This window comes from Columba livia, chromosome 1 (genome assembly GCF_036013475.1).
Source record: "Columba livia isolate bColLiv1 breed racing homer chromosome 1, bColLiv1.pat.W.v2, whole genome shotgun sequence".
Taxonomy (NCBI): domain Eukaryota; kingdom Metazoa; phylum Chordata; class Aves; order Columbiformes; family Columbidae; genus Columba; species Columba livia.
In genome coordinates, this window is record NC_088602.1 from 136,136,238 (window position 1) to 136,150,320 (window position 14,083).

The 14,083-nt window shown below is 42.0% G+C and overlaps 1 protein-coding gene across 7 annotated transcripts in view; it reads left to right on the top strand.

Moving 5' to 3' along the window:
• The window catches only part of RASSF8 (Ras association domain family member 8), a 94,616-nt gene extending 87,715 nt beyond the window's left edge, over positions 1–6,901 (top strand). For all 7 annotated transcript variants that reach the window (XM_065032407.1, XM_065032434.1, XM_065032400.1 and 4 more), the window contains 2 exons: positions 1,353–1,497; positions 2,612–6,901. In XM_065032407.1, the coding sequence (XP_064888479.1) occupies positions 1,353–1,497; positions 2,612–2,733 (267 nt within the window). In that variant the 3' untranslated portion in view covers positions 2,734–6,901. The remainder of the gene's footprint in view (positions 1–1,352; positions 1,498–2,611) is intronic.
• Positions 6,902–14,083: the final 7,182 nt, after the last annotated feature.

Consider the following 14,083-nt stretch of genomic DNA (forward strand, 5'->3'; position numbering starts at 1 on the left):
AATGTCGTTAACAAGTTATTTATTATGTTAGTTCTGTTAACCTGTGTATTTCAGTGATTTCGCTTCAGTGGCAACTTTGTTACAATATCATTAAAATATGGAGCTGCAGAATTAACATTGTAGTAAGTAAAGACAGTTGAGAATTTCCTGTCTCCCAGGTGCCCAGTTATAGAGTCTAACAGGACCAAAATAAATTGAAGAATATTTTTGTGGAATTGTTTTAAAATTTGGAGATGGCTTGGTTTCTGTTTCTCAGAGAAACCTCATAGCAAATGAATGGAAACACAAGTCTAGCATGGGAAACTGAGACAAACAACATGACATGCATTGTCTGAACAGATCAAGCAAACACATGAGTGACAAAACAATTGACATCGAAAAGGTCCTAATTTAGACATCAGGTCAGTTGTGTTAAGTTTTTTGCTAACTCTTAAACTCGGCCTCAGCTGTGACCTTACTGCAAGTTTAAAATGAAGAAGGGCTCTGCTGTTTGCGACCGTTCCTAGAACAGATCCACAAAACCATTTTACCCCAATCCTTCTCTGGAGTTCATGGATAATTCTGCTCACATGAGATATTTAGGGAAAAGAGCATTGACCCAACCTCCATCTCTTGCCACAATGAAGACGTAGCAGTATGCGCTGTGTGGAAATGCCGACAGACAAGGCCCATGCTCACTGTGGAAGAGCACTGCATGCAGCTGTCAGCTAATGAAGCTGAATCTGGGGAGCCAACAGGGAATAATTGTAGTCTGAGACTGTCATCATCTATTGGAGCTGTAGGTTTTGTATATCATGTGAGAATGACACAGTATTGAGGAAGATCTTAAGTTATCATCTTCTGTGCTTATGAAGGGGTGGTGAACCAGCCAGGATTGGGCCTTGTTGCATAAAACCCAGTATGCTTGCGGAGTGCGAGAGTTCTGTCAGTAAAAATCTACACTCTGAACAGAAAATGCAAAGAACAAGAAGAGAAAGGCATTATTGTCCTTTTAGGAACAGAAGAACTAAATGAGATATCCAAGTCATGCTGGACATTTCTGGCAGAGCTAAGATTTAATGCCAGGCTGATGCTCAGTTGATGTATTTTTCTCAGGTGATGTGAGAACCATCTGCTAGTCATCCAAGAAGCATTATAAAGAGACCAGTAGTAACCCCTAATGAGTAATAGCTAGTGTTGGTTTGCTTTCTAAATTACAAGAGTGTTTTAACCTTCAGCTCTTCCATTTGAGTTTAAAAGTCAGATGCTTTCTCATAAAAAGTCAAGCGCTAGTTGCCCATTTGCAAATAGAGTTCTTGAAATGCTACTTTTTGCTCGCTGCTGCTCAGCAGATGTTTTCTCTTTCCTGGCAGGACAGAGAACAAGAACTGGAGCAACTGACAAAGGAGCTGCGACAGGTCAATCTCCAACAGTTCATCCAGCAAACTGGAACGAAGGTCACGGTGCTGCCAGCAGACCCTGTTGAGGTGGAGGCCCCACATGTGGAGCTTGAGAGAGGTGCAGCACTCAGAATGCTTGTTGGGGGGTGGAGAAGGGGATGGCAGTGCATTAACCTGCTGCATTAGCGCTAGCACTCACGCATGAAGTGAATGTTAGTGAAGAAGTTAGCAAAATATTAAAACAGTAAAGTGTCAAATATTCCTCTTCATTCCAAGGGCTTAGCAAGCTGTAAATAAAGTGCAGTATGTAGATAACTTCTCTCCCACTGTGCCTATGCATGTGTTTGTCCCATCAGTAACCCATTAGGCTAGCACCTTTTAAGTGTGGCTACCATGGCTGCAGGCATGTAAGCTGACACGCAACCTGATTGCCTGTCTGACATGGCTGCTCATCTGGGTTCTTCCTCTTCTGATGGGATGTGTTGTCAATGTAGAAAAAGGAATGTCTGGATCTCAAGCAATCCCAAACAGCAGCTGCATGGGAAGAGGAGCTAATCCAATTGGGCTGCCAGCCATCCAGAAGTTCTGCACGGGTGGCGCTTATGACATGTGCAAATTGACATCAGTGCATTCTCCACATTCCCACATCTGAATCCAGCATTTCCTAGACAGAAACATGGGAGTGCTTCTGTGTGTCAGAACCATGGCACAAGCAGAAACTCCTCTGCTGTGGCTCAGCCTCTGCTGGGGTGTGCTTCACCCTGCTTGCAAGGGGCCTGTTTATCTCAGCATTCTCCTTAGCTGGTTCTGTCGTTCCCCTCAGAAATCTTTCTTACCAAAAGGCATTGGGAGGGTAGGGAGGTGGGGAGAGAAGACCAACCGGGCCTTAAATGTCGGCACTTGTATGAAGCTTCTTGATTAAGTGTGCCAGAAGCAGAAGCTTTGAGTTGTGTAGGTACAACCACTTTCTGCGTATTACTGTATACACGTATTGCATGTATCCCTGTGTGCATTCCTTGTGGGAGGGTAATTATATTGAGCAGGTATATCTTTGTGGTTTGAAATGAGTAGGAAGTGGAACCTTAGATCTCGTAACTTCCTAGCCAAGCATTTCAGTTTTTTGTGGTATGTGGTAATAGTATTTCTGTACTGCACTAAGCAGGAAGGGGAGAGGTGTTCTGCGGACATCACCCTTGGTTATGACCTTTCTAACTGCCCTTTTTCTCTTGCAGAGCCAACATTTCAGTCTGGGTCACTGAAGCGCCCTGGGTCATCAAGGCAACTCCCCAGTAACCTTCGGATTCTACAGAATCCCCTATCGTCTGGTTTTAACCCAGAGGGCATTTATGTATGACAGTACATACCTCTTCTGGAGAGGACCCAGCAAGGTACCCTGGACAAGATACACTTTTTTTTTTTTCTGCCAATGGTGAATGGAAGAAGAATTTTTTTTTTGTTAAGCCTATGTATATTTTTCTTCTTCCTCCAACACACCCCTTGGAGCCATACCCTGTGCACTGATGCTAAAGAGACAGAAACTGTCCTGATTCATAATTGTCAAGGATGAACTTGCTATCAACACAACTAGAGTGCAAAAACTTTCATTTGTTTTTGCTACTTCAGAAGTATTTGGGAAAGTATTGTTCCATGTATAGGCATAAATAAAAGACTGAGGCTGAAGGAAACCATGTATGCAACTTAAATGAGGTTTAATTTATTCCCTTTAATCAATGGACGTGTGAATGTTGACCTTTTATATTTTTATTTTTAACTTGTGAATAATCACGTATGGCTGTATGTCAGTCTGACAAGGTGACTTTAATTTGCGTGTACACCCATCCACCATTTGATCAAGTCCAACAACTTGCAATGCAGAGTTCTGTGGAGTGCCGAACCATTAAAATGGTTTCTGACCACTGACGCTGTTCATTTCTGTTGTGGGTCATAGTATGTCATTGCTACCTTTTAAGGCTTGAAAAGTGAGCTTGTGGGATTCACTTGCTGTTGAATCTGCCTTGAATGAAGCACCTAGTGTTTGAAAGATTTATGGAATTTAAAACTCAGCTTGGTAAAAATATTTCCAGCATATGATTGAGGATGCACTAGTTAGATGATATTTTATTATATAGAATGTATATTTGAAATATTTTGACACATTGTATATGCCTTTTAAGAAAAGAACAATGTAAGAAGTTGTCTTCATATATCTTACCAAAAGAGAGTAGGAGGCTTTCACTGTGTGTGATTTTGTACTTTATTTTTTTCCACTAGCCATTACAGTGTTCTTGTTTTGTGGTCAATCTTGCTGGTGGGGAAGAAGAATAATTTAAAAAAATATATATTCTCTTCCAGCCTTCCAAAATTCACTCAAGTTTTGTGGTGGGAAGAAACCTGGCAGAGTCCCATAAGTCAACAGCAGAGCTTCTACTTATTTGAGTGGGGCCAGGGTTTCATTCCACATCCCCAGTGTTAAACGGTGGACTTTCAGCCCCTTTAAAAGATGTATTGCTGCTCAGTCACTTACTGAATATAAAGCTTACAAACAGGAAATTCACACATTTGGTAGTCATTTTTTTACAAAAAATGCAAAAAGATAACGTTATCATATCTTGGTGTCACTCTAATGCAGTCAGAGCTAAGCAAGGATTAGACAGAATGGCTTCCCTGAAGAAAGTGGGACAGTGAGACCCTACCACGTAGCATGTTTGTTACAGGCAGTGAAACTAGATTGCTAAAGTCGATGCCAAGTTTGCAGAGACAGTGACTGGCATTGGTGGAACACTTTGTACGCATTCGGAGGCTGGCCTCATGGATGAGTTAAAGAAGGGATGGGCGTTACCTCGTTGTGTTTGGATTTTGTGTTCTAACAGCAACTCGTACTGTCATCCCCAGCTTTGAGAGCTCTTTGACATGAGAGGGGGTCACCGCGCTTTTGCTGCAGTACTGAATACCTGGACTTCAGTCAGTGGCAAAATGCCAGAACTCCTGATGCCTTTGGAAGGGTCAGGATTTTACCACTGATAGGAAACTCCAAGCTTTTTGCCATACAAAATACTTAAGAATTCTTAACTCCTAGCATCCTCTTGTGTCGATTTACTGATGTGCAGATAAATGTTAAGTTTCCTTTTTTAAAAAAGGACCTTCTTCATCATACTGACAAATGGAAGTTTTGTAAGATGTAGTACAAGATGAAGGACTCTTGAGTCTTTAATGCATTTTTTTTCTCCCTTCCCACTTACTAATGGCATCATATATTCTAAAAATGCTGCTGTATTTAGACTAACAGCAACAGATAAGGCTGTGAATATATAAAGGCCCTTTCCAAATGGATTCTGAATTTTTACAGTTTAACTTAACAGGTCTTTTTTTTTCCTTGTGAGCAAACTGGAAAAAGAGATGTTCCTACCTGAGGAATCTTTGCAGCACTCACAGATTTTACTGTTGGTTTATCACAGTTCTATGCTCATGTTTACTGTGCCCATAACTTTGTATTAAAAAAAAGTGTGTGTATATATATATATATATATTCAAAAAGTGTAAAATATATATCGTTTTGGGACAATATCTGTCCAAGGTACTTGAGCATATATGCCTTACATTCTGGGTTCAATTTACAGAAATAAAATGGCCCTCTCCAGTGGATATCTTGCATCTTCAGCACCTCTTGATGTTACGAGACCTGAGGCACTCAGCACCTTGCAAAGTCTGGCCCAAATTATGCTGCACAGGGGTGGGGAGAAACACAAGGAAAAGCCTGTTGCAGTTTCAGTCTTGTACTGAGATAAAATATTTAAGGCAGGTCAGCATACTTACCAGTTAATGTTATTGTCATAATTTGTGACTGGTCCGTTTCCCACAGATGTCAGTTTGAGCTGAATTGGACTCTTGCATCATAAAAATTGCACTCTTTTTCTGCCAGGTTATTTAAGGTGGAGGAAGGAGAAACAGGATTAAAAGGATGAGAAAGAGCAGCTTTGGAGGGCTTGAGTTACAGAATCAAGGGAGGAATTTGCCATTTAAGTTACAAAATAGCATCTGCTGATTGCAGCAGCTGTTTGACAGAGGGGCCAGCCTGGAGCTGGCTCAGGAGCAGCCACTGCATCAGCACTGAGTGGACCCTCCTTGTCAGGGCTTTAATACACGTGGCAAGATGATCTGAAAAACTTTTACAGTTTCAGCCACTGTTGTGGCAAAAGAGAGGCTTTAGTATCCAAACCTGTCATTTGTGAGACGCTGACAAATTCCCCTGCCCCAACCATACTCCTCTTGCTTATTGAATTTCACCCGGTTAAAGTTCTGTAGCATTTTCATCCTCTCTGTAAATAAACCAAAAAGAAATGGCATGCCCTTGCATTAAATGTGACTTGAACAATGTATTACAGTTACAAAAATTCCTTATGTTATGGCATTAGGAGTTTTGCTTCTAATCAACTGCAAAACCTCACTCTTTTTTTTACATATGTAGAAAAATTCCTTTTCAGAAGTGTTTCAAACCTCCTTACGGGGCATTAGCAGAAAGGAAGCTACACATATTAGTTTTAACAAGTGCCATATTATTTATTGGCCAGCATGATAAAAATGGGGTTTTTTGCTTGTGTTAAATAGTTGAATACACAAGCACTATTTTCCAGTGCACAGGGAATTTATATGGAGAACTCCTGTAATTTATTACTAATAGAAATTAACTGTGTTACCTCTCTCATCCATGAGGATACAGTTTATTTTTGCTGGTGATGCTATGTTGTATGGGGAAAAGGGAGGGAGTGGGGTGACTATTTGAAAAGCCAGTAGGTTAAGGCCAAGGTGAACATTCTGAATGCCTGAACAAGGGAGAAACCCAAGTCCCACTCCGAAAAATCATCCAGGAACCTGCCTCCTGTTATCTTTCTGTGGGACTTAGGTTCCCAAGTGCCTGAATTGCTTCTGGAAATGGTATGTGAGCTTGGAGATGACTTGCTTTTCTAAATCCTAGCAAGTTGGAAGGGAATTCTGGAAGGAGAGAACTACCACTAGCATTAGCAATATGCAAACATGCTGTCATTGTGAGGTAAGAGGGAAAAGACCCTTTAGTGAAATAAGTATCTTATCTTGGGGCAATAATTGCCTTGTTTTTAGCATGAAGAGTATTGCATTATTTTAGTGAACTGGGATCATATAAGTACAAGCAAACAAATTGATCTTGTACTTTTTAGTGAGTTATCTTGAAGCATATAAATTCCTGATGTGCATTAACTTGAGTGAATTGGGCCTTAATGATCCATGTAAATAACAAAATCATATTCAGATATTTTTTCCAGAAAATAGTCTCTACTGGTCTGTACTGTATTAAGTGTCAAAGTGTTACTTTTATATTACACTTTTTTTTTTAAGAACATTGAAACATGCATGTTTATTCTATTTGCTACAGTATTTTAATGTTTTGGATGAAGGCCATCAGTTGTATGGAGATGACAAAACAATCATTCTGTCTATTTATTCAGTATTGCTGCTTCAAGTTTTCAAAATAAAGCTTTCAATGCCAATATAGTGACTGATTGAAAGCTGTTCTAGCTCTCTTCAGGTGTTTTTTTCTATGTTTATAGAAAACTAAATAAGTGAAACTTGGTATATAAACTGTTATACCAGCAAAGAATTATTGCAATAATATTGTGGGGAGGGTTGGGGGGGCTGGTAGTATATATGTAAATTGTGCATGCAGCGAATGCATTTAGGTCTCAAGTAAACGGAGTGCTGAAGAATGTTGAAATCCTCTGTGGTCTTGCAAGCAAGTTACACATGCAATCAAATGCTGATTAGTGCATCATGCCAGCGTGCCGTGCTTGTGATGGGCAAGACAAGCTGAGGTGGTCACAAAGGATCAACTCGGAGCCCTTTGAGCCAACTGGGATTTAAGCACGTTCTTGAGTATTCCATAGATGTGTTTCCGTATTGGGCCTGAAAGCATGTTCTGACACAAAAATATTTCAGTTGCAGCAAGGATGCCTTGTTTCAAGCGTAGCTGGTACCTCTGAAAATCTGAGTAGTTCTGGGATGGATCAAGCATGCCTGCTCTATTTGTAAAGGGTACAAAAATGCAGAGAATGTTCACCTCATGATCACCCCATGAAACTACTAACAAGGGGTTCTGACTGGAAGATTTGAGTTGCTGATGCTTTAACCTAGAGAAGCAACGCAAACTAACTGTGAAAACACGAGTGATCCTTTTATTCCTGCTCTGCTTCAATGCAAGATGAAAATCTGTATTATATGTAACTATATTTTTTGTCATTTAAAAAGCTTCTATTTTTTATTATTCTCATGAATGGTTGACAAAAGATATTGGATATGCTCCCATACAATAAATTCCCCTCTGAAACTTTGGGTCTTTACAGTTCGTGGTTTGCTGGAATGGCAGTGTACATCTCGCGTACATGTCGTGATACAGCTACTGGAACTCTCAGAGAAAGAACACAGCCTGAAAGCAGGCCAAGGTAATGCTCGCTGTGTCTAGAGTTCAAATTTTTACTAAAATGGCCATGTGTTGAGCATTAGGACAAAATGAACACCCCTAAATGGCCATTTATTTGGAGGTGTGGTACATACAACTGGTTGGTGTGGAGACTGTGGAAGACAAGAGACATCCTCTACCATAAAGTGTGCACATGCTGCATTTTAATCAAATACAGCCCAGAAACTCTAAGAGACTGGAGCAGCTCGTTTTCAACTAAGGAACTGTTACTAAGATTAATATTAATCCTGAAAAGATAGAATTGGTCAGCAACTGCTGACTTAAGCGACTGGTTAAGTTATAAGCAAGTATAACTTAAAGCAAAGAGGCAGAGGTTTGTTTGGAGATGATCAGGGAGAGGAATGTACAGAATCTTCACACAACAAATAAGAGGTGCACAGATGCTTCAGGGGGCAGGAAGGAATTAAGCTTTGAACAAGACACTGAAGACCCAATTCAGGTTTAGTCCTTGTGCTGAAGACTGGAGGGCCTGTGAAGATTGCTTGGAATCATTTGAGCTAATCAAGACAGGGAACTTGCTACAGCTGAGGACTTCTGATTTTAGCCATCTGAACACAGTCTTTAGTCTAGTATCCCAACAAATGGCTTTTCCTAAGCCAGCTGGAGCCTGATCTCATTAGATGTGAGGAGAAACGAGCTAACAGTAGTAGCACTGTTGACTGGCAATAAGACAAATAATGTCACGAGCTGTGCTGAAACCTAGCATATGGGGTTCATATTGGCAGGACTCTGCTCCCTAAAGGTCCCCTTTTCTGCTTCTGTGCGAGTCAGCTGGCTGGGGTTTGTGGTAACTAAGGTTTCCCAGCATGCTTAGTAGGGCCTGGGGTACAGCTAATGGTTCTGATCTTTTGCTTTGCCTTTAAAGAATGAAGTGATATATTTGTGTGTGGCTGCTGCAGCACTAACTAGCGTAGTGTAACTGGACCTCTAATGAGTTGCAATACCAGACGAGATCAATGGTCCATTTCATTTAGAAGCTCTACTGGGTTCTGCCTGTCACATCTTTGTCAGCTAGGTGGTATTTCTTTATAATCCTAATTTTTAATGATTGTTTCAACTAAGTTGTTTAGTGTCTGAAGTACGGTACAATGAGCAATGGGCCCCATTATTGCCTTTCTTGAAAATAATGTATTTGCTACCTTTTGCATTGTAGCTAGTATTAATGAGCAAGTATTTTCTAGGTCAGCCACTGCTTCGTCATTAACTTTTTCCGGAAATGTTGCATGGAGACAATCTCAACGGGTCTGGTTTGTTTCCTTTTTCCGGATGGGGATACAGTGTATTTTTCCCATTCTTTGCAGCAAGTTCCCTGTTCCATGTGCTGTCAGGTCAGCAAGCTTTGGGGCTGATAAATGTGAGCTGCTTTCTGGTGAGTGACTTGAAAAGAGCCCTTTGGCACGTGCTAGTGCAACACGTAACTTGATGCAAACAGACAATAAACTTGATCAGACAGGTGGTGAGGTTGCTTAACTAACTCGGACACTGCCAGTGTCCTCATGCCACTTGTGGTGAGTCTGTTTGTGTCTCCTTCAGGTAAGAATCTTCCTTTCTGTCATATAGACAGCTCTGGTGTTCTCTCCTGTGAATGTGTATGTGCTCTGTACTGATTCCTGGCTAAGACAGACGTCTGTCCCTCATGCAAACTGGAGTTTGATTTCTGGAGAGGCTTTTCTGATCTGAATCCCTGGCTATGGAAAGGCCGCAGGGATCTCTGCAATCTCTGGCAGAGAGAGTGTCATCGTAGTGTCATCACACATTTTTGTTCAGTCATCTGGAAGCTGAAGGAGGTGAAATACAGCTACAGCAGTTTGGGTCTTCAGCTGCTAGAGCTGGCAGTTGTGTGTTAATCTCCAGTATTTGCTTTGGTCTGCATGGGTTAAGTGTATGAGATTTTGATTTCAGTTTCTAGTCTTCTGAGTCACAGTTACATCAGGGACAAGCAGAGTTATGAAAACAACATGAAGTCCAATCGACAGGACAGATAGCCTGTACAGTAACACACATTTGGCCTGCAACAGTTACGAACTATGTCCCACACCCCGTCTCACAATGTAATGAGTTAATTACCTATGTATTGGCTTCTTCTCCAATAGCATGCTTTCATGTACACTGTTCCTACAAAACAATGATGCCATTGTTCAAGCTATAGTTTTCCCTTTCTGTGCATGTGCTATTTTGTGCCTCCTGTTTCAGGTACAAATTTTGTCTTGCTTTACCCCTCTGCAGAAGGAGAAGTAATTGGAAGACTTATTGAGAAAATGCAATACAAAAGATCTAATATTCAATCCTGGGTCAAGGTGGAAAGTTTTCTATGATCTCTTTTTTTCATGGGCCCACATCTTGAGTTTGTCCAGGTCCCTCTGGATGGCATCCCATCCCTCAGGCATTTCAACTGCACCACTCAGCTTGGTGTCATCTGCAAACTTGCTGAGGGTGCAGTTGATCCCACTATGTCACTGATGGAGATATTAAATATTACTGGTCCCAGTATGGACTCCTGAGGGTCCCACTTGTCACCGGTGTCCATCCAGACATTGTGATATTGACCTTTACCCTCTATATGCAACCACACAGCCAGTTCCTCATCCCTCAAACAATCCACCCATCGAGGATGTGGCATCCTGTAGTAGCAATCAATGACAAGGTTTCCTTTGTTGCCTTGGTCTCTGGTTCTTACCCATAACCATTCAACCTGCTTATGGCTATTCTTCAGAGACAGCTCTTCATGCTCTATCCATCTCTTGATGTAGAGGCCAACCCCTCCACCCTTCCTTCCTTGCCTGTCCTTTCTAAACAGCCTGTAGCCACTGATTGCCATGCTCCAGTCATGGGAACCATCCCACCAAGTTTTTATCCCAGCCAAAATCAGGACATCCTTTTATCAGGTGTACCAAACTATTTTTCATTAAATGTTATGTGCCCAGAAAATATGGTTTAACTTTAGGAGTCAAAATCAACCTGAGGTGAACTTTGATCAATGAGGTAGGACTGCCCCTTCTGGAAAGCTGAAGGGAAACTTGAGTGGTAGTCAATGGTGCGGAGTCTAGTTGGAGGCCAGTATCTAGTGGAGTGCTTCAGGGGTCAGTACTGGGGCCAATATTGTTCAATATATTCATTAACGATTTAGATGAGGGAATAGAGTGTACTATCAGCAAGTTTGCTGATGACACTAAGCTGGGAGGAGTGACTGACAGGCCAGAAGGCTGTGCTGCCATCCAGCGGGACCTGGACAGGCTGGAGAGTTGGGCAGGGAATAACCTGATGAAATTTAACAAGGGAAAGTGTAGAGTCCTGCATCTGGGCAGGAACAACCCCAGGTTCCAGTATAGGTTGGGAAATTACATGTTAGAGAGCAGTGTAGGGGAAAAGGACCTGGGGGTCCTGGTGGACAACAGGATGACCATGAGCCAGCACTGTGGCCAGGAAGGCCAATGGCATCCTGGGGTGTATTACAAGGCGGGTGGTTAGTAGATCGAGAGAGGTCCTCCTTCCCCTCTACTCCACCCTGGTGAGACCACATCTGGAATATTGTGTCCAGTTCTGGGCCCCTCAGTTCCAGAAGGACAGGGAACTGCTGGAGAGGGTCCAGCGTAGGGCAACGAAGATGATTAAGGGAGTGGAGCACCTCCCTTATAAAGAAAGGCTGAGGGAGCTGGGTCTCTTTAGTTTGGAGGAGACTGAGGGGGGACCTTATTAATGTTTATAAATATATAAAGGGTGAGTGCCATGAGGATGGAGCCAGGCTCTTCTCGGTGGCAAACAATGATAGGACAAGGGGTAATGGGTTCAAACTGGAACACAAGAGGTTCCACTTAAATTTGAGAAGAAACTTCTTCTCAGTGAGGGTGCCAGAGCACTGGAACAGGCTGCCCAGGGAGGTTGTGGAGTCTCCTTCTCTGGAGACGTTCAAAACCCGCCTGGACATGTTCCTGTGCGACCTCACCTAGGCATTCCTGCTCCAGCAGGGGGATTGGACTAGATGATCTCTTGAGGTCCCTTCCAATCCCAAACATACTGTGATACTGTGAACACCAGCCAACCTTCAACTAGGCGTTTTTGCTACGAAGTTGTGTTATTTGTTCTCTTGACCTAGCAAATCTGCATCATGGTTACTGAGACTACGACAGAACGAGCATGGACAAGACAGCGTCTAAATGAGAAAGGTAACAATGTCCATTAGCTGTACAGCTGGGGTGAAATGTTACACTAGATGTAGGGCACCAGATAATCTTGTCACCTCAACTCTGTCACAACACTGCAATTACAAGGTCTACGCAAGAGGGCAGCAACACATGCTGACATGCTGAAGCAGAGCAGCCACTCAGCTAGTTGAAAAGCAGATTTTCTAGGTGTATATAGCATGTGATAATCACATAAAATATGCATAATTCCATTTAAATAATCTCTTTCAGAAAGGACACAATAAAACTCGTAAAAAAACATGTCCTAGTCACAGCATGTGTGTAGCTGACACACAAATTATGCAGTTCCTACAGTCTCTGTGAGGAGGGCTCAGGCCTGGTAGCTTTCTGAAAACTGAACAAATGGGGGTTGAAACATTCCATTTTAGAGACTAGTCTATGCCTGGCATGTTTGCTTGTGCCTGGGAAGCTCTTGTTTCATTTCCCAGTTCTGCCACAGATTTCCTGTGTGTGACCTTGGGGAAGCTACTATAATCTGTCTGGATTGGACTCCCTCAGCTGTAAGCTTGAGATAATACTGCCTCACCCCCTTTGGCTTTGTCTATATATACCGTAAGCCCCATGGGGAACAGCATCTCATTTCCTATTTGTTTGGCAAATAGTGCTTAGCACAATGTGGTCCTGGTCTTGGCTGTGCCATCTAGATACTGTTGCAATACAGCCTATTTTTATATGGTACCAAGAGGAGGACAAGAAGCCACTCTAAGTTATTTTTATGTTAGAGTGAGAGCAAGATGCAGGTGTGCTGAGGGAAGCTGGAGGTTTCTGAAGGTGAATTCTTGTTTAGCTTTAAATTGATTACTTTTTCTAAAGGAGTAAAAAGGAAAGTGGCAGGTAAAGGAATAAAAAGCCTCTAATTTCAACTTTTGTTCAACCCTACTCTTCTTGCAAAGCGATGCTATTTCAAGAGGCAGCCTAAATCCTTTTGCAAGTGCTACTTGGGAGTGTGCTGTACCTAATCAATAGAAACAATTGACTGAGCAGGCTGAGATTTGCTTGGTGGTCCTAAATGTTCTGGTGTTTCCACAAGTCTGATGATCTAACAATGTGTGTGCAAGTAGTAATCAACCATGACAGGCTGCCACGGTTGTCTGTAGATACCTAAGTGCCCTTTGCTATTAGGGGCTGAAGAAAGAAAGTGCGCAAGTTAGAACTGTAGGAGGGTGCCTTTTTTGGTCATTTTCTGATTCCAAAATATTTTCTACGTGTTCCAAATAAAGTTAATTAACTAACAAACAACTCAGTTGCACTTCCTCTGGAGACCTGCAAAGAATGAGCACCCTTCAACATACCTGAGCACAGAGATTCAGCCCTACCACTCAGTTTTGAGACTAAAGATCATTTTAAGGTGTTGCCATCTGAACTCATTTAGGTAATAATTGGTGCAGCTGCTGACATTTGACAAAGCAATTAATAATTTGTCGTGTGGCATTTTATCTCATGTCCTACTCAATAAAGTTCTTGCTGCTACCTTTGACCATGGTGATCTGAGGAACCGTACAGCAGGAAGTACCTGCTTCTAGGAACATGTCTCACCTTTGGTAAGAAAACTGGACTTGTCCTGTGCCAGGTGTGCAGTCACACAGGACAAGCACATACTTTGGGTGCTGTGAGCAACCACAAAACCGGGCTCAGTAGCCTGAGAAGCACGACTGCCTAGTGAAATTACTTGTTTAACGTGTCTTTGTTCATTGGAACACAACCTAACATTCCCAAGAAATAAAATCGGTCTTCTTATGTTATTATCATTGAATAACAGTGATCTCAAGCATATACATTTTTCATATATGCACACACATATATGTGTGTGTAGTGCAGTCATTGAATATCATTATCCCTTTTGTCTGCTTGGGAAACTAAGCAAGTTTCCATAGGGTCATAACAGAATTAGTATCTGCCCTTTGTCTCTGTGTACCCACATTTATATATGGATCTTCCGCTGAAAAGTCTCTTCTGATCACACAGAAATACAGAGTTGTCCAACTATGGTTCAG